A 21,073-nucleotide genomic window follows, 5' to 3' on the forward strand; every position below is an offset into this window, starting at 1 on the left:
TTATGCTGAGAGGATGGGATCCGATGATGTTGACCAGTGGGGTCATATATGCGTTGAAGAGCATGGGGCTAAGGGATGAGTCCTGGGGGACACCACAAGTGATCTCCTTGGGTTCAGAGATGAAAGGTGGGAGGTAGATCCTCTGGATTCTTCCGGTGAGTTGATTGTTGGTGATCTCTTCCAGTACCTTCACTGGAATGGGAGCAGGGGGATTGGGCAGTAGTTTTTGAGTTTGCTGGGGTTAGTGGAGGGTTTTTTAATTACTGTTCTGACTTCAGCATGTTTCCAGGTGTCTGGAAATGTTGCAGTAGTGAGTTCCTGGCACATCCTTTGGTTTCAGAGGTTGAAGATGTGGTGCGGGCATGAGTCTGTGGGAGCTCTATAGTGGATGGATATCACTGTGTAGGTTGTGTTCTGGGTGAAGAGGATGTTCCAGGTGGTCAGTGTATGGTTCGTGTCGGTTACAGTGGTGGTGTATCTGTCGAGGAAGCTCGTAGGTGGTGGTTGGGGTTTGAAGATTTTGTATATTCTTGCGATCTTGTTGTGAAAGAAGTGGGCAAGGTTGTACAGTTCCTGTAAGGGTGTGATGTTGTTTTCGCTGGCAGCAGGCTTCAAGAATTCCTTAACGATGTTGAAAAGTTCTTTAGTGTTGTTGGCACTGGTTTTGATGCGTGCAGCAATGGCTGTCTTCTGTGTTGCCCTCAGCAGGTGATGGTAGAGATTTAGGGAGGTTTTGAAGGCTGCCCATTCTGAGGTGTCCTTGCTGGTGCACCATCTTCTCTCCAACTGTTTGCTGTCTCGTTTCGCTGTTCTGAGATCTTGGATGTACCAGCTGGCCTTTTTAGAGGGTTTTCCCTGGATGTTGCTCTGGATTGGGACGATGCTGTCTGCGCAATCGGTGATCCAGGCTTTGAAGTTTTTCCCTCCCTGCTCAAGGTTGGTGGCAGGGTTGGAGGTGTTGAGGGCGTTTGCCCAGTGGTCTCTGAGATTTTATTCCCACTCTAGTGGGGGGCGATGGCCATCTTGGGGGTGGCGTTGCGGGTGCTGGAGATGCTGAAGTGGACAGTGGAGTGATTGGTCCACGTGAGTTCTGTGATATGGCTGTATTTGACGCGGTTGCTGGAGGTGAAAATTGGGTGCAGCGTGTGTCCTACAGTGTGTGTAGGGTCGTGGACTCTCTGGGTCAGTCCAAGGCTACTCACAGTGTCGAGGAGGTGTGCGGTGTTTTTGTCATTGGGGTCATCGATGTGGAAATTTAGGTCGCAGAGGAAGATGTAGTGATTGGAGTCTAAGGTGGGGGTGCAATGAAGTCTGCGATAGTGTTACAGAAGCTGGAGCCTGGGTGTCGGTATGCGAGGGTGCCTCTGATGGTTGTTTTTTGTCCATGTGGAGCTTGAAGTTTAGATGTTTCATGGGGGTGGTGGTGTTGTCAGTGGTGGTGGTACACTGTATGGTCTCTTTGATGGCTGTTCCTCCTCCCGGTTTTTGGCTGTTCTGGTGAATGATTTTATATCCATCAGGGATTGCTGTGGCAATGTCTGGGGTGGATGTGGGGTCAAGCCAGTTTTCAGTGAGGAAGACTATGTCGGGTGTGAAGGTGGCAATGAGGTCCCATAATTCAGTGGGATGTTTGCATATCGTATGTGTGTTGAAAAGGGCGCATGCGAGTTTGTGTTTTTGTTCAGGTGGTGTGTGCGGGTCAGGGCTGGTAGGTAGGCTGGTGTGTGTGCAGTGGCAGGTGAAGCGGCAGTGGGTGCAGGTGAAAGGTCCTACCGTGGAGCGTGGGCTGGCATTGTGGCAGTGTTTGTTGCTGTTTCCGGGGTCGAGGGTGTAGAGCTTGGCGAAGGTGTATCTTCAGGGGTCAAGAGGGCCAGGGGTTGTGACGCTGTCCCCAGTCAAGGGACAGACTTTGACAGACGGGCTTGTCTTTGGCATGCCTTTAGCGTTTCAGTGGCACTGCCGCTGCGCTGTCGCGCTGCAGCCTGAATTAAGTAGGTCCTGGGATGACGGTGTTTTTGTTGGCAGGAAGAACGCTGAGTGGGAAAACCTGGTCGGGAAAACCCCTGCGGGGATAGGCCATCCACATTTGTATGTCAGTATACCCCAGGTCTGTTGCACAAAATCTACTGCTATGGGGCTACAAACTATTGCACTATTGAACCTCAGGTTCATCCTTTCTAAACTCCAGACTTTCAAATTAAATGCAGGCTTTTCTTGCATCACCCTTTCTAGTCACTGACCATACCCCAGTATAACATAGACAATCTATATTAGTTGGGTTTTGAAAGTCCAGGGCCACTACTGGCACTCTTTCACTTTCCACAGCTTTCCAGTATTAATTGCAACAGGCAAAGGGGGCTTCAGGAAAGAGAGGAAGAGTTGAAAAGGGGAACTGATAGCATGCCAGCTATCAGAGCGGGAAAAAAGAGATAGGAGAGAGGGAAAAAACGACAGATGGAGAGAGTGAAGAGAAGAATGGAGTGGGGCATTTTATAAAAAAGACATTTTATTGGCCTTTTACTCTGTTAGCATTCACAGCAAAGCATTAGATGTAACTGTAGTACACGGTGGAGGGAAAAATTCACGTATTACACGATGAGATGCTCACATTAGTCATTAATACACTATCAAAGGACTCTATTCATTGGCAGTACGTCACAGAGCATTATAAGTAAGCATATCTTATTATTGTCACATACCCATTAATCACTGACATCGGATATCGATTATTCCTGCGGGGGTTCGCATATATTGCCCCGGAATACATTCCATTTACCCCATAGCCTTGACCATTTCTTTGGGCACCCTCTATGCGTGTAAACTGCTTTTTCCGCTACCATTGCTCTGTCCATATCACATCCCCATTGTCGATAGGTGGGAGTCAGCCCCGTTCCCCAATGCTGGGCTATGTTACGTTTCGCAATCACCATCCCCAGTTCCGCCCAGTCCTGAGTCCTCAGGTTCAGATCTGTAGGTTCCCAAATATTAAGAAGACACCTTTTTGGTTCTGGCAGGACAGTGGCTCCACTGACCCGAGAGATCGTGCTCATGACCGCCTCCCAGTAAGGTGTGATCCGTGGACAATCCCATATGATTTGGTAGAACGTACCTCGTAGGCCACATTGTCGCAAGCAGACGGGTGTGGGTGATCGACCTAGTCGGTACATTGTAATGCGCGTGTAATACATGCGGTGAAGGATTTTCAGTTGCACTAATTTGAGTTTGGAGGAGATCGCAACCTCTCACGGAGATGCGAGTGCCTCCTGCCAGTCTGTTTCATCCAGTTCTCCAATGTCCATTTGCCACCTTTCCCTTAAGGCCGTTGTGAGGCCTGGTTGATTGTGAGAAGTTAGCCTGGCATATGCTGGTCACTAGTTATAGTGGCCACCTTGCACCAGTCCAATTCGACTCTTATGGTAGATAGGTTTAAAACAACCTTTTAAAGAAAGCTATCCTAGTGGTAGCTGTGGAGAGCAGCCTTCAGGCTAAGTCTCAGAGGAATGTAAAGCAGTTTGTTTTACCTTATAATCTCTTGAATTACCAAATGAAAGGACCCCACACAGGTATATATATGTATTTATTTCTAGACACACTCTACTAATCTCTTTATGAGATTAGAAGCCAGGAACACATTCAAGTACCAGACCATATACTAAAAAAGAGGTTTAGGAAAGTCGACTTGCAGAGTGACAAGGCCTAGGGCCTGTAGAATCGCTGGGGCTTCACTACTGCAGTGAAAGCAGGTAAGTAACAGACCCACGGGAGACGCATGCAGTGTGTGAACACAGCTGCGGGTTCCCTATTGATTATAATGGAGCAAGTCGCGGTTTAATTTTTAAAGTTTTAGGGTACTTCGAGGAAGTCTACAAGCAAGCCACTTACAAGGTAAGTAATTCGAGGGCCAACACACACTAGGGCACTGGTTAACCCACCCAGGGAAGCCGGGTGCATAGGTGTCTTTTGGTGTCGGGTCGCGTCACTGTTTTCTATGGAGACCAAAGAAGACTTGCTGCTTGCGGCGACTGAAGAAGTGTCCGGTGGAATCTAAGGCTGGATTCGAGATGCAGATGACCTGAAAATTGAAGGGACAGTGTTCACAGTCACTTGCCAGTGACCCGGGGCCAGGAAGATGGATGCCCACGGATGTCGGGTGATTTCAGGTAATCAAGGGTATTTTGACTCTTCGCTCACGAGGTCCAGGAAGGATCGACGATGACCAGCAGCTGGATTCGGAGTGTCCCACGACGTCTGCAGCTGACTGTGGTGTCGGCAACCGGATTGGAGCCAACAAGCTTTGGCAACAGCAAGTCTCGTGGAAAGTGAATTTAGTCAATGGCACAGACCAGCAAGGTCTGAGGGACTCACCCAGCGAGGGTGAGTGAGGGCAGGCCTTGAGCAACCAGGGGAGCCCTTTGAGTCGATAAGAAAGTCTTCGGGGGACCCACAAGCCAACGGGCAAGGGATCGCGAAGACGCCTCTTGAGGAAATGCTTCACAGGAGCCCACGGTCACTCGGGACGGGGTAGGCCTCTGATTTTCGCTGCAAAACCTGCTGGAGGCTTGGGCCACAAATGGTCCAATGCACAAGTTCATAGAACGTCGTGAAGGGGTTGCACTCGACAATAGTGCACGGTACCCGGGTATTGCTGTTCCTCGTCACTCGTGGGGTCCAATCGCCTCAGCTCTGCCGGGGGCTCACAATGGCCGTCGAGAAGTCAGGAAATCCACTTCCGGGGCTGCAGGGACTTCGGACTCCGGCGGGAGCGGGAAAGTTTGCAACCGTAGATTAGAGTTTTTGGTGCCTGCCAAGCAGGGGAGTCACTCCTTGACTCCAAGGGAGATTCTTCTGTCTTCCAAAGTTAGTGGAACGTTGAAGGGCCAGGATTCTTCTTTGTAGAGCGTCGTCCAGGGTTATCTACTTTGCAATGGCAAGGTTTGCTATCTTATACTGAAGATAGGGGAGGGACTAGCTCTAGGACCACTCCTCTGGGAGGGTCAGGGTAGGGGGTGGTTACACCCACTTCCCTTTGTCCAGTTTCGCGCCAGAGCAGGGACAGGTAGCCCCTGAACCGGTTTGAGCTGGCATATGCACAGAGTGGCCTACTGCTCCCCCAGTGCAGGACTTCAAAGCACTCTAGAAGTGCACCCAGCCCAATACACTAAATCCTGTCTGGAAGGTAGTGACACCTCCCTGTGACAGGATGCCTATTGTTGGGCCTCCTCCACTGCGAGTTTCAGTCAGCAGCAGGAGGGCAGCCCAGTGTCTGTGCTGGTGGCATCCATTTTGTGATGCCAGGGCTCTTTCAGATTTCTACCGTGTTACCACAGTAGGTACATGTCGTCCTCTCTAAAAGGGTGGGATCATACTCCCACACCAGTTACTGGTGTGGGGGTATGATTCCAAGTTGTTTGACACCAAACACGACATGTTTTGATGCAGTCATTCCAAAGTAAGCATTAACCGAGAGGTGATAATGCACTTAAGAGTATCTGGTTTAACCGCATCCACAAACAGCCACAAGGAATAGACCCTGCCAGCTGCAGAGGGGCCCTGCTCAGGTAGAGGCACCCCCTCACATTGTAAACCAAGCACCCTGCCCTCAGGATTGATAGGGCCTGCCATAGGGGTGGCTGATAGGTTTATATGTGTGTGTATGGTGAGATATAGGAACCTATACCTCAGTGAGGAGTGCTAACACTACCTCACCCAGGCTGCAGTGGCAGGCCTGTGGTGTCAGATTTAGCCTGCTTCCCAGGGGTGTCATAATACATGCTTCAGCCCCTGGTAGGCCTGTGAAGTACCTATGCCCTTGGTACCTAAGGTACCATATACTAGGGGCTCATAAGGTACCACCGTATCCAATCACTAGTGCATCTAATATGCACACCAGTCATTTAAGGGAGTAAGCAGATAGGCTGGGGTCCTGGATAGCAGGATCCCAGCCAGACTAGTCAAAAACCATTCAAACACCAGGAAAAAAGTGGGGGCAACCATGCAGTCAGATTCCACCTTCCTACATTGATAGTTTATTATTTTCCGGTATGTTTGGAAGATGGCCTTTTTGCACATGTAATCTGTAAGGAGTCTGTCCTCTAACGGTGAGGCCTCTGGTAGTTGCGTTCCAGGTGGGATGACTCCCGTAAGTGTGTGCCTGATCTGCATATAACGGAATATTTCCATTGGCGCCAGGCCGTACGTGTCTCTTAGTTGAGCGAAAGCAATCATTTCTTCCTTCTTCCACAGGTCTCCTATCTTGGAGATACCTATGAGGTCCCACTGTCTGAATCCCTGGGTGTTGCGTAGTTTGCCTAGCCGCCGGGTTTCCCAGAGTGGCGTAGCCTGCGTTAAAACTCCCTCCCATCCTAGTGCTCGCTGTGCAATGTGCTATATCCAAACAGTGTGTGCTGTAGGATCCGTGAGGGTATTCTTCCTCGAGGTGTTATACAGGGCACCCATAATGTGCTCAGCCGGAAGGGCATATCTGTCCATACGGGAAAACTGGTTCTTCCTGAGAGGCATGCAGCCATTGGTTTATGACCATAAGCTGCGAGGCCCAGTAGTACATTTTCATATTAGGCAAAGCGATTCCGCCATTATACCAGCCCCGTACCAGTTTGTGCATTGCTATACGAGCTGGCTTTCCGTCCCAAAGAAGATTGGTTACTTCGGAGTCAATCGCTTTGAAGTACGTGGAGGGAACCAGGAATGGGGTGTTTTGCAGGGTGTATAAGAATCTAGGTAGTGCCATCATTTTGAAGAGGGCTGCTCTCCTCAGCAGTGACAACGGTAATGATCTCCAGTGTTTCACATCACGGCTAAATCTTTTTAGTGGCTCCATGAGGTTTTCCTCAATAAATTGCGCAGGCTGGGGTGTGATATATAACCAGAGGTATTTAAATCCTCTGGCCTCAATTTGTAGTTCACAGCCCGGAGGGGGGCCATGCAATACATGTAGGAGTGATTTTGCCCAATTTATAGTGTATCCTGAGACTTTCCCGTATGCAGCGCAGATGTCCAATAGGCTAGTAATGGAACGTTCCGAGGATGCCATGTACAGCAACACATCATCCACATACAGCAAAATACGGTCTTCCCATCCCATTGCCCATTTCAACCCTTGGATAACCGAGTCTTGCCGTATCTATGCCGCCAGCAGCTCTAACATCAATGCAAATAGGAGCAGTGACGGGGGCACCCCTGCCTTTTACCCCTTCCCAGTGGGAAGGCCGCTGAGATGCGTCTGTTTACCACTACCTGTGCCAGGGGTTTGGTGTATAACAGCTGGACCCACGCACAGAACCTGGGGCCAAAAACCAGACGCTGAAGGACCGCGAAAAGGAAGGGCCATTCGACAAGGTCAAATGCCATGCGAGCGTCTAAAGAAAGGATAACGGCGTCCTCTTGTATGGTAGGTATGCGTGCCATGACGCCACATAATCGCCTCAGGTTGAGCGCTGTATTACGGCCCGGCATAAATCCTGATTGGTCCAGGTGTATCAATATTGTAAGATGTGGTTGTAGCCTGACTGTCAATGTTTTCGCCAGTATTTTAGCTTCTGCATTTATTAATGAAATCGGCCGATACGACGTGCATTCCTTTGGCGGTTTGCCTGGTTTGTATATTACGACTATCGTTGCTAGGCGCTTGTCCCTTGGCAATTCTTCTCTCTCCAGGCTATCGTTGTACATATTGAGCAAATAGGGCATGAGTGGTGTGGCAGCCTTTTTATAGAATTCTACAGGTATACCGTTGGGCCCGAGAGTGGGGCATTTTTGAGGATTTTGTCAGAGCTGCTTTTGGTTACCCAGTTCAGCCCTGTTCTCATCTGTGCCAACAAAGCACAGCCCTAGCTAATCTTTCTTTCTAACATTCACTCCTGAATTTCAGGAAAGAGAGCCAATAGCTCCCTTAAATGTGACATATGCCAACACATATATGGTTTGAATCAAAACTCTTCCCTGTTGCCAATATTTCATTCATTGTGCATCTATAATTGCTTAAATTCTAAGATTTGAACCTATTCAGAATTATTATGTGGTCAGCTGCGACCATGGCCCAACACCACGATTAATCACATAGCTTTATTAAGTAATTATATTATTAGATAAATCAACATATTTAGTCTTTTCAGCTTATTAATTACACAACATTATTCAAATTTAACTTGCACACCTACGAAATAAAACAAATATCAAGACGTTCATTTATTCCTCCTGGTAGACAAAATGAAATAACTTAGGAAACAGTTTTCACGTATTATCATGGCATATTGCCCTGTCTACATAATCATAAGTGAGATCACGATAACACATTCTCATACGGTCTCATCTCCGTTTGCTACAAGTGGCCCTCCCGATGACATTAATGCAGCATTTTGGTAATTACAACCATATTCTACCTCCCCCAGTACAAAGTAACCATCCTTTCCTTAAGCTTTATGTATTTAATCTGTACAATCAAAGATAGTAGTTGATGTAGTCTCCATCTGGAAACAGTCCTACTAAAAGGTGCTATGCCCAAATTTATTTTCACAAGGTATCCTTATACTTCAGTTTCAAATGCTTAAAGAGCCACTTATACTTAATCTTAAAAATAGATCCTTTCCTTAATTGTGTTTTAGGAGAAGCTCCTAACTTTTCAGTCTCTTTTATTTAGAAAACATGCTTGCATTTGAAGGTTTCCTGTTTTGTGTTGTCCTTTTGTAGGTCTTTTATCAAGACAAATCCATATATTGGTAAGGACCAATGGAAGTGTGTTACTCAGCAGCTTCAGTGACTTTTCATGCATCCTGTGCTGACAGATATTTTGGCGAAAGGCGCATCATGATAGAGCTTCTTCCGCCGCACACAGTGACTTTGTCCTGAGGAAGGTGGAATACATGAGTAAGCACTGAAATGATGTGTTGACCAGAGTGGGCCACTAGTATCAGACAGGGAAGACTCTAAACGAGAATTTGTAGTCCCCATTGGCTCTCTCATGATTGTGTATACAGGGCTACAAGTTGTTTGTATTGCCTGTTACGATAAGTGGATGAAATTCATTGATTTTTGTTTTCATTTTGTAACATGTTGGATTTTAACAATTTAATTTATGATAAATGTGGAGAATGTTTGATATGTTTTTATAATATGGATGAAGGATACTATAGTATTAATCTTTGTGTTGGATGCATGGCCATACTTAAGATCAGAGTAATGCTGACGAGGATTAAATCATGAACATTGTAAACTTGAATTTAATTTTGGCAAGGTGGAATTGTTTTTATAATTGTGTAGTAGTTTATTCTTTCCCTTGGCTACAGTGAGAATCCCTTTTTATTAGGTGTTGCAAACACATATATTGTTCATGGAATAGAAGTAGCTTTTGAGCAGCTCTAGCTGCGTTTGTAAGTACAAACTAGAATTAGAGAAGTGAAATGGATTGCCTAAACTGGGGTGAAAGAATGGAAAGAGAAGACTGAAAGACTGGTAGCTACAGGCTTGCTCTCTTGCTGCTCTGTGTGTAAGAAAAGTGGCAGTCAGTTCAGAGGCTGCTGACAGGACATAGAAATTCTGTGCACCTGGGAGAAGTGGTAGCCTAGGAAGGCAAGACAGTGAATCGGTTTGGGAATGGCCTTGAGTGATCCAAATTTTGTAGTAAATAGTAAAGAAACAGAGCTTATACTTATATATGATGAAGAGGAAATGGAAATGTCACTGTTCTCTTGCATTCCCTCTGTGATGGATTGGTTAGATGATGATATGGTAACATTTGCAGCGTTACAATGGTAGGAGAGTGATTCTATTCAGGAATTCAGAGGAAGGAATCAGAACAATTATATAAACAGGATACCGCTGAAACAATAAATTAAACTCTTATTTTTGCCTCATGAGTCTTTTTTTATTAACAATGGGCTTTGAGCAATTTCTCATATCTTTTCTTTGTATATATTTTTCAGTTCCATAGACCAATATGTTTTAAAACATACCCTTTGGATAAAATCGCAGTTATTATCAGAAAATTACATTACTCACATATATACAATATAAACAGTGCAGACAACAACCAACACATTTTTGACATAAATCCTTAATAGGCAAATGGACTTTTCTAAACAATGTTTGTCCTACGCATTGTTGATTGTTATTGGAACCTTAATTATTAGGTCCTCAAAATAAAGCTTGACTCAAGGTCCTCTGGAGGTCGGGTACGCTTTTGTATTCAGATTTATGGACTCAGAGAATAGATATATACATTCACTATCCCAAAATGTTCGCTATAGAATAGATTAAATATGTCCATATTAACCCAAAGCTCTAGAGGCTTTGGGTTAATATGGACATATTTAACTGTAGGCAAAATGATGTGGTTGGGAGGGTGCGTACAACAAGACTGACTAAAACTGCTCCTTGGGTCTGGGGTTGATGAACAGCTGTGGGATAGCTTTGACTGTAACCTTTGCCTCCTCCCCATATGGAGTATTCCGCATGACCAAAGCTTGTTCATTTCAAAAGGCATGTAAACTATTTGACTGGTGGAGATGGAATGTTGTCATATACTCCGATTTTGCCTTTCAAAGCCAAAGATTCTGAAATTCTTTCCATTTGTTTTTATGGAATGCTTGCTGGGATCTGGTCTGGCATCAAACAGAGGCTTATGTTTTTTCTCTTGCCTCTTCTTGTTACCTCTCATAGATGGAGAAATCACCTCAAAGCCAATGGTGCTGTTCCTTGGACCATGGAGTGTTGGCAAATCCACCATGATCAACTACCTTCTGGGGTTGGACGAATCCCCTTACCAGCTGTATACAGGTAACACGAGCTGTGCTAGTGAAAGTGGACAGATAATGGTATAGCAACTCTGAGTATGTGATAAGGCTATTAACCCTGTACAGGGGCTAACTAAACATCTCTGGCTATTGGTCAAAGCTGCACAATCTCAGTATGCAATTTATTCAAGGCTTAAACATGGCACTGCCATATAGGTTGGTGTGATGCATGCATCATTGTCTAAGGACAAAAATAGTGACTACAGGAAGTTTTAAGGCAAGGTACTTGCTGACTTTTATTCCTCTCCAAGGGTTAACTACTGCTGTATATGGTTGTAGAAATTAGCTCCGTGTAGATTTTCAGTAATAAAAAAATAACTAGATTACACATAATCAAAAATGTGTGCAGTCGGCTTTCGACATAGCACTTTTACTATTGGCAGATGAGCAAGGTCAAAGACATTCTGCCTTTCCGCTGCCCTGCATATCTTTAGCACAGAAACTGTCTCAGCAAGTCCTCCACAAGCAATGCAATTCCTCTCTGAGGTACGTATGTGTTCGGAGTAGGTTACAAAGCGTTCCATTTGAGTAACCCATCCAGACAGAATACCTTGCTTGTTATGGGAAGCTTCAGAAGTACATCTCATTGACTTATTCCAAAATGTCATTGCCAACCCAAATATTAGACCATCCCGTATTTGCAATTTTCATTACAAATCTTTACACAGTTGTTAATTGGGAATATTATTGCTGATACTTTTCTATCAAACACTCTGAGTCTGTAAACACATGAGAATGAATTAGTACTATTATGGACTAGGCATGTCCATGGGTTATAATTCTACAGTGAGATAATTGGTATATGTGCTAAGGATGAAGGAAGATTACTATCTTCAGACATTTAATTGAGTGGGCAAAAACATTTTTATTTTGAGAGGGAACATTGTAAGGGAGAAGTTATTAGTGGGGATAGTGGTTAGTTTTCCATCCTTTTTCCAATACCACTAACTTCTCTTCTAGGTTGGTCTTGTTTTCCTCTAAAATAATATGTACCTTCCTGAGATAACGGACAAAAGAAAAAGGAAGAAAGGATGAAAAGGAATATTGCCCTTCTATTTACTTAATCTGGAAATAGGAGCATGTCGTCAGTTTGTGTGTGAAGGAGGCAGATATGCTAGTTATGTATGTATGTGGTATTTGTATACCGTGAACCTAGCCAAAAGGCAATGTAGTACTGTACATGGTCAAAGTGCTTTGTCAAAGAGAGACCAAAAAGGTTGCTGGATTTTGGGAGCATAGGTGTACTACAACTGTATTATTATGTGTTTTTTAGTTCTTGACCTGGGTTCACTCTCTTGTCAGGTGCGGAGCCAACTACCTCTGAGTTCACCGTCCTTATGCATGGGCCAAAAGTGAAGACCATTGAGGGTATCGTGATGGCAGCGGACAGTGCGCGATCCTTCTCTCCTTTGGAGAAGTTTGGCCAGAACTTTCTGGAGAAGCTGATTGGAATTGAGTTTCCTCACAAGCTGCTTGAGAGGGTGTCCTTTGTTGACACGCCAGGTATCATCGAAAATCGGAAACAACAAGAGAGAGGTATGTCCTAAATTTTCACAGAGAGTCAGGGGCTCCCCAAGGACAATCTCCAAGTCCCAATGATTTCAGTTTAGTAAAGTGCACACTTTCACTTAAGTTGAAAATACCAAATAAGTAAAATAATTTGTACTTTCTATATAACTATTTCCATCTTGAATCCTGACAAGGTAATAATATAGATAATGATACTAATTTCCCTGACAGTAATCTGTACATTAGTACACATCACATGTTTTGTTTGTGGTGGGTTGATAAAAATGAATACCATTAAGATGGAGTATAGTGTTTTTTGAGTACTAGCTGTTAGGAGTGTCGTTTTCCCTAGTCGATGAGCATGATCTCAAATCAGATTGTGCACTTTGACCTTTAGTGACCACTTTAAAGTCACTACTATAGCATATTAAATTTATACAAAAAATTGCTCAAAACCCATTGAAGCAATAAAGACAGTTTATGAGGCAAAAACGGTATCTGCTGCCACTTATGGAGCGGCTGTTTGGGGCATTAGAGACTGCTCTCAACTACAATGTACAGAAGACTATAAAAAAAAAAGTTTGTCTCATTACCAAAGTCATGCTCCAACTTTAACTGTCACACGGAACTAAGTGTCCCCTACATAGCTGACAAAATTTGTGTGGCACCAATTCTAATGTGGCACTCGGTATGGCGGAAGGAGACTCTCTCTCTCACAAGGGATATTATAAATGAAGTTTTGAAATTAGATGGTGCGGGAAATGTCAGTTGGCTATTGAAGTGTCCTTTCTTCAATAAAGTTGTACAGCAAATCACACAGGCCAGGAGTCTTCACTCTTTTTGTAGATTTATTGTAGACAACAGGATAGACAGGAGTACAGGTGTAAAGGGCTCAAGGTGGTAGCTCCAACTGCCTGTGAAGCAATTCCAGTGCCTGGCCCAAACATTCTAAGAAAGTATTACATAGAATACATTGACAAGTACAAAGTAACATTCCAACATTTTTATATAAAGGAAGTGCATTGAGAAACAATTGCACAGACACCACAGCTACGCTATGTCGAATCTACTCTTAAAGCATCAGGGTTACACCATCTTTTTGTTGACCCCATATCGTGCCAGTCTATTTCTAAAAAAGATCTAAAAACTCACCTTTTGTCTAGGCTGCAGGCAAGACGGAATTTTACAAATAGTAACTTATCGACAGTTAGAGCATTCCTGACGCCCCGAAAATTATGCAAATGGATATGAATTTAACTTATTTATCGTTCGTCACTAATTTACAACACAGGTTTATATTGGTGAGATTTCGGTTAAACTACATCCCTTTGATGTCGGGCCTTTCACGAAATATTTATGCAGCTTCCGACCTCCCATTTTTTGCATGTGAAGATCGATCTATTCAGAATGATTTGCACTTCCTGTTTTTTTGTAAATATTACTGTGATGAAAGAAAAAGGTTTATTGTCCCACTGTTGCGTAAAATGAATTTTAAACAGTGTCGTGTGGCCCTCTACTTTTTACAGTGATTATCCGACCCCTTTACATGTTTTTCAGTAGCGTCTTTTCTTTTATCAGCTTTAAAAAAGAGACGTTTAATCCGATGAACTTTATATCTAATATAAGAACTGATTTACCGATTGTCCCAATAACTGTGCGTGTACATGAATTATATTTTTTCTATTTTTCTAATGAGATTACTATATTTTAACATGTATTTGTTGCTGGAAATTTGGAATTGTTGTATTTTAAGCTTATTGCAATACTGAGATGTTTTATGAGTAGTATACTTTATATGCCTTCATTGTGATGGCGAAATAAAGTTATTCTGACTGACTGGCATATGAGTACATATTCTAACATAATTTTGAATGATAGTTTTAGCTGTTGTTTGCAGTAGCAATCTGTCATGTTCTTTAGGGCATCAAAACACTAAAATACAAAGCAGCATTGTAGTCAAGTATTCGTTGCATAGTGAGTTTTGACAGGAAGTGTGACAAGGCTGTTTGCATTTTTTATAGCATAAGTGAATGCAAAAACCTTTCTACCTTTCAACACTTTTTCCTTGACACCAAAACAAAACTCCACATGCAGTTGTATTGCCACAATGGATTCTTTAGTCCTTTTCTTATAATAATGTAAACCTCTTTTATCATCAGGGGTGTTAAAAAATTATTCAGCAGGAATAGAAATATTGGTAAAGGAAACTGGAACAGAAACTCTCTGATTGGCATGTAAATTGAAAGCCAAATGATGGCATGAAGGTTGAAAGGCAGGCGAGACAAAAGAACTATGTACAGTTAAAAACTGTCAAAGGAAAATTTAACAGACTTATCAAATTAAAATCAACCAAAGTGTACAAGAAACATCTTCACTCACAGTTGTGCATGTCATTTGAGGGCGCCATTTCCGTGCATTGTTAGAACTGTATTTTTAAAGTTCTCAAAGGGGAATCAATAAAGGTATTGATGCCCCTTTGAGAACTTCAGAGAAACCCCAAAAGGTGAGTGTTTTGAAAATTAAACATGAACGGCCATAGACCTGTGTTGAGGACTTGAGCCAACAAGCTGCCAAACATGGGATAAATAGGTGCAATGTAATAGTGCAAATGATCATGGCCTTTGGAAGCGCTCATAGGCAGTACCTATTCCATCTGAAAGAATAACTTGTCCTCATTGAACTTCTTCAGACCTCCTTTACAACTTCCAAGCACTCATACGCATATACGTATGTTTGCATCCTAAAAAGGCTGGGGCAACACTGTGAAGATTAGGAATGCTGGACTATGATACAGGTTCTCCCATCTCGTCTGTGTCAGCGTATCTGATCTGTTAAGAAATTTAATGGGAGGGACCTGTGAGAGGAGAACAAGTAGGTGTGAGTATGATCTTTCCTTTGTTGAGGTCTGACTATGAAGGTCTGTCCATGATTCAATGGTGGAAACTTGTAGACAGTCTTGTGGATTACTGAATGACAAGAAATAATATGTGTAAATCAGTTCCTCTGCAATCCATGTCTGTTCTAGAAAGATATGTTTAGTTAGCTCCCTAAAGCTTGGATGTGTGGTAACAGAATCTTGATTCAGTTTCTCCTCCATTTGATTCCCAATTTCCCGATGATGATCTCTGGGAACTTGATAAACATCATATGTAAAAGAATCAGCTTGTATATTTTTCAGTTTGTATCGGAGAAGAAATATATTAACATATGCACTGAATTAGTCAACAGGTTCAGCAGATGTTCTCGTTTTTCTTTTTGGAGGATTGAGATGTAAGGGTTGTCTGAAACAGTTTGTACTGCAGCTGGATAGCAGAGATTGTCTTTTCTATCTCTACAGTCCCATGAATAGATCACTACTGAAGATATTTTATTCCATGATTATTTTTCCAGTTTTTCAGCTAAAGTCATTAGCATTTCGTAATGGTTGTACATTAGTCTTTCGCTTCACTCAATTTCCAGTTCAAAAGTTACTTTAATAAGGTTACCTATTTTCGCATCTTGTTTTCTTTCTTACATAATATTCCTGAATTTCAAACTGATGCTAAATTTGGTACTAATTTCTGTTCCTGTTTGCTTAGTTAGGCCTATAGCATCAGCAAGGTGAATTTGGCCACTACCCTAAATCTTGTTTCTGAAATCACAGACAGTCCTACCAGAAACGTGAAAGCATCCTTTAGTACTCAACTTGTATCAGATATTATTCAAGCCCATTTCATCTCTGGGTACAAAACCCTAGGCTTTCTAGAATGGTAGGGCTTTCAGTAAAATCTGTGTCCTGAATTATAGATGTTAGTCTCAATTATACAGCTCTACATTAAGAGGTTAGTAAAGTATTGCATAGTTCAATCACCATAGAAAGTCCTGGGAAAAGTCAACACAAACTTGAATAGAGGTACATTCGTAATCAGTGCAAATACTTTACTAAAACAGTAACATCATTGGTGCACATCAAACAATACAAACAATATTCTCTAGCAATATGGACCCCAGTGTTCTACTATGTACTCTGTCTTCATGTTTGCCATCCTTATAATGCCTTGAAACATCATGAGGAATCATGCTGGCCTTTTTGTTTGCAGAAGTATAAATCCATTGGATTATTAGGTACTGGTAACTAAATCAATTTTTGTTCTAATGATCTCAATATCTTCTCTTCCTTTGTTAAAGGTTACCCATTCAATGATGTGTGCCAGTGGTTCATTGACAGAGCTGACCTCATCTTTGTAGTCTTCGACCCAACAAAGCTAGATGTTGGATTGGAGTTGGAGATGCTTTTCCGCCAGTTGAAGGGTCGTGAGTCCCAAATCAGGATTATCCTGAACAAAGCAGACAGTCTTGCAACACAAGAGCTAATGAGAGTTTATGGTGCCCTCTTCTGGAGCTTGGCTCCACTGATCAATGTCACAGAGCCTCCAAGAGTCTATGTCAGTTCCTTCTGGCCTACAGACTACCACCCTGAGACACACAAAGAACTGTTCCTTAAAGAGGAGATCTCCCTTCTGGAAGACCTTAATCAGGTGATTGAAAACAGACTGGAAAACAAGATTGCTTTCATTCGCCAGCATGCCATTCGGGTCCGCATCCATGCCCTCCTGGTTGACCGCTACCTGCAGACATATAAAGAAAAGATGACATTTTTCAGCGATGGGGAGTTAGTCTTCAAGGACATCGTTGATGACCCAGACAAGTTCTTCATTTTCAAGTCCATCCTGGCCAAGACCAATGTGAGCAAGTTTGACCTTCCCAACCGTGAGGCCTACAAGGACTTCTTTGGCGTCAATCCCATAACCAACTTTAAGCTTCTTTCGCAGCAGTGTTCCTACATTGGAGGCTGTTTCCTTGAGAAAATTGAAAAAGCTATCACCCATGAGCTTCCAGATCTCCTGGGCAGCATTGGCCTTGGGAAGAAGCCAGGTGCTCTCAACTGTGACACAACAGGATGCGGAGAGACCCCAAAGAACCGCTATAGAAAACAATAACCTTTCTGTGTCCTGTCAGCCATTCATGTGATCCGGTGGTGAATGAGCTTTTGTCTTATCTGTCAAATAAGTCATGGTTTATTAATCCTTTGAGTACCAAGCAGACCATAGCCATGACTTAAGTCAAGGCATAGACAAGGGAGGAGAAGTGAGTAGGGCATGGAAAGGAAAATATAAATGTAATGATGGGCATGCAATTTTATAAATTATTGTAACAAAAAGAGAATTAAAAATGGATGAAAGCACTGCATCACAGCTAGATTCATAGTTGCATTGGATAGGTCATTAAATTCCAAACGATACGGGAAGTTAAATGTTTGAAGGCTTACGTAACAAGAAGATTCAAGTGGGTCTTTCAAAACTACTGGTTACTTTGTTCAGGTTGCTAGATTTCTTTTGGAAAATACAATTCAATTCCCAAATTTTGTATTATGAAGACACACTCCAAATACCTGTGTGCCTGTTAATCAAAGAAAACAGGACTAGCTTTGGGATCAATGGGTAGGTTTTCTGAACAGTTCAGTACCAAGGTAGAGTTCATAGTAAATGCTCAGCAATGTCATCTTGTTTAATTTATTTGGTTCCAGTCTGAGCCATTTTATAATCATAAGATTTGAACATATAATGTGCAAAATTCCTGACCAGATTTATGTATACATTAATTATTCATAACATATTTGTTCCACATTGGCTTTATTGATCCATTACTGCTTCAATTATTGCATATCCCCAACATAATCTGGTGACAATAGTCCACGAAAATAAAATATCTTCAAAGACGAGAGAGGCATTAGGCTGGGTATTCTTAAAAAGTGCAGAGATATTTCATTTTGTATAATACTGCATTTTATCCGGAAAAATTAAATGGGACAAACCATTTCGTCCATCTTGGCCTTCATCTGTATTCTCTAACAGGCTCTTAAATGCTGAGGCCACATTGTGTAAGTGCTTAATTCTTAGGCATTGGGTAGAAGGGGGATGTGACTGACAAATATTACATAGTGAGGGCAGTGGTGGCTGGCATAGTTGGTAAAGTATGCGAAAGAGGAAAGCATGCTGTATCTTCAGTGGAACAACAAAGGCGTGTCAGGTTTTTCTGGAAGGTGGTGTGCATTTTCTTTTAACATTTTCAATTACATTTTGAATTTACGTGAAGGGTGGGTAGATTGATACCATTTCTTTAACTCACTAAACTGGCAAAATGAATGACAGAGCCCAAACACACATTTGTTTCAATAAGTCACAATAGGATCCCTTAGAGTAAAGGACAAATGCACACCTTGACTTCAGGTAGATGTTTAGCGAAGGGAAATGAGTGGTGTAACATGGGGAAAAGGATCAAGAGACGAGCTGAAGAAAAACAGTTTGTGATCACTGATGATAATATAAGCAGGGTCTCTAGCAGTGGGCTGTAGTGGCGTCCTAATGATGGAAGTCTAAGACCATGATTTAGCAAATAAAAATGGTGTTGTGAACAACGGTCAGTTGGTTAAAGTTGATACTTCCTATGAAAATGCCTGGTATCTTGTATTTTTAATTAGATGTTTTCTGTCCTGTGACATTATCTGGCTCTATTGCTAGATCAGGGCTGTATAGTTGTTTGATTGTGACCTGGAATGAGTGCCAAAAATAACATTGACACGAATACCTCACACTGGCACATTTACTAAAAAGGTAGTTAAGTAGACTGTATGGAAAAGATTCCATAAACATTATTTCCCCAACTTTTACTTATTGAGAAGATTTCAGTTGGGTGTATGTCCTTGACTTGCTCTACTAGCTACACCAGTAAATACAGATGCTAAGAGATACATTGTGTGAAAAATTAACTGTTACACAAAGATCCAACAACAGAGCTATCTGGAGAGCTAGTTTGCGGATATCTAACTTTGCGGATATCTAATGAGATATCAAAGTGGAAAGAACATTATAAGCAATTAGGAGGCATCCTTGAGGGAGAGTTCACCAGCCTGCAGAATTTCAACTTACATGAGTTTTACTCAAGAGTCGCCTCCTTAGAACTTCCAGGTTTAGCCTGCTATACATTTTAAGTCCCACCTTGTTCCCTGAGGTGTGGCTTGACCTTTGGGTACGGCTATGTTTTGTACTTTTTAGTAAGCAGAGAGGGTGGTTCTAAAGGAGAATGGGGTGCTTTATGTGTTATTACTTTTGATAAACTGTCAACACAGACTATTCCAACCTTTGTTAGCCAGTTAATTTTTCAATTGATTTATGATTTTTTGCTACCGGACGCTTTACACTCCCCCTGATCTTCAGTTTCATCTAATTTATTTTTTAAATGTTTAGTTAGAAAGGGGAAGTAAAATAAAACTAAATGTGGAAAACGTTGTAGTGGGCAGGCTACACTCAGTAGTACTTTGATTAGTGACCTGTGTTTTTGGACCTAGAACAATCTAGTCTTTTGCTTAGTTGGGGCAATGGCTCGGAAACTGAAAAAAAGCAGTTGGTTATAAGATGGTGATAAATAAATACACAGTGGAGGGGGAGTTATAATTGGATCAACAGTAACTGGGTAAACCTCAACCGTTCCGCAAAGATAAGAATACATAGATTCATTTGGGTTTTTGAACAAAGTTTAAAAGGACCCCCTGCACTCTTTGGGATACAGTAACATAGAGGTTCAATTCCAGGGAGATATTCATATAAAGGATAGTAGCGAGGCAGGGGGATGTTTAGGGGCCAAATTATTTTCAGCATTAAGAGATTCTTCACCTATTCTTTACAGGTCAGTCCAATGGAGTTGACTATCAGGACACTCCAACTCTCCTTGGTTGAGTGAAGTAATGATGGCTGCTTCACCATACACTGATAAAGACTCTGGCTGTAAAAATGTGTCAGGCATGTGTGATTATTCCAGAAAATACCGGACCATAATATCATTGCAGCCTGAAAACTTAGCCCTCCTGCTTCATAATATACAGCACTCCCCAGAACAGTTGGCTTGGCTGTTCAAAAGATTGAACAGAACTTGGATCTCCTTGGGGTAGCATTTATAGCAGGTCACGCCACAGGCAGAGATAGACTAGCACCAAAGGAGATAAATCAGATTACAAAATAAGGCGTCGCAGAAGAAGCAGCGCAGTAGCAGTTAACACATACTTCTATTTATATGTATTATTTGTTTGTCTCTCTTTTCCCTGTCTGTTTCATAAGTTCGTCTCTAACTCCGCCCCCTATCCTTTGCTCAGCAGACAAATCTCATGACTAGTGTCCCACATAACCTTTATCCTTTAGGTGTATCCCATTTTTTCTATGTGTAACCCCCTCTTTGATTTTCTTTGTTGCGGTTCCAAAGTCGCTCAAATGTTAATCAGCCTTCACTTCCCTTGTGGCTTTGTCGTGATTGGAAGCATGAGAACTGTCACATCCTTTCCAATTGTTAAGGCTAACAAAGTAGATGTCGATGAATCAATAAAAAGTTGAACAACCCTCTGACTGTATCTGTTGTTTCTCATTATCTGCATCTTGATGTTCTGCCGTCATACTTTGTTCATAGCATGTGTGGCTGTAGATGCACATGCTCTGCATACTCCTGCCATCCAGTGTTGGGCTCGGACATTTGCAACTTGTTTTTCTTTGAAGTCTTTTGAACTATGAGGTGTTTTTACTCTTACTTTAGCTTGCGATGCACATGAGCATCAGCTCTATTGTTACATTGTTTTTTCCGCCATTGGGTTTGGATGTGTACTTAAAGGCTCTGCACCTAAGAGCAGGGTGTCCGGCCTTTTTGACTCACCCATTCCTGTTGTTCCGTAA

The 21,073-nt window shown here is 42.5% G+C and overlaps 1 protein-coding gene across 2 annotated transcripts in view; it reads left to right on the forward strand.

The window, feature by feature from the left end:
* The window catches only part of SRL (sarcalumenin), a 179,633-nt gene extending 158,884 nt beyond the window's left edge, over positions 1–20,749 (forward strand). For both annotated transcript variants that reach the window (XM_085628461.1, XM_085628462.1), the window contains 3 exons: positions 10,675–10,791; positions 12,111–12,344; positions 16,485–20,749. In XM_085628461.1, the coding sequence (XP_085484587.1) occupies positions 10,675–10,791; positions 12,111–12,344; positions 16,485–17,296 (1,163 nt within the window). In that variant the 3' untranslated portion in view covers positions 17,297–20,749. The remainder of the gene's footprint in view (positions 1–10,674; positions 10,792–12,110; positions 12,345–16,484) is intronic.
* Positions 20,750–21,073: the final 324 nt, after the last annotated feature.

Source organism: Triturus cristatus, chromosome 10 (genome assembly GCF_964204655.1).
Source record: "Triturus cristatus chromosome 10, aTriCri1.1, whole genome shotgun sequence".
NCBI classification, from domain to species: domain Eukaryota; kingdom Metazoa; phylum Chordata; class Amphibia; order Caudata; family Salamandridae; genus Triturus; species Triturus cristatus.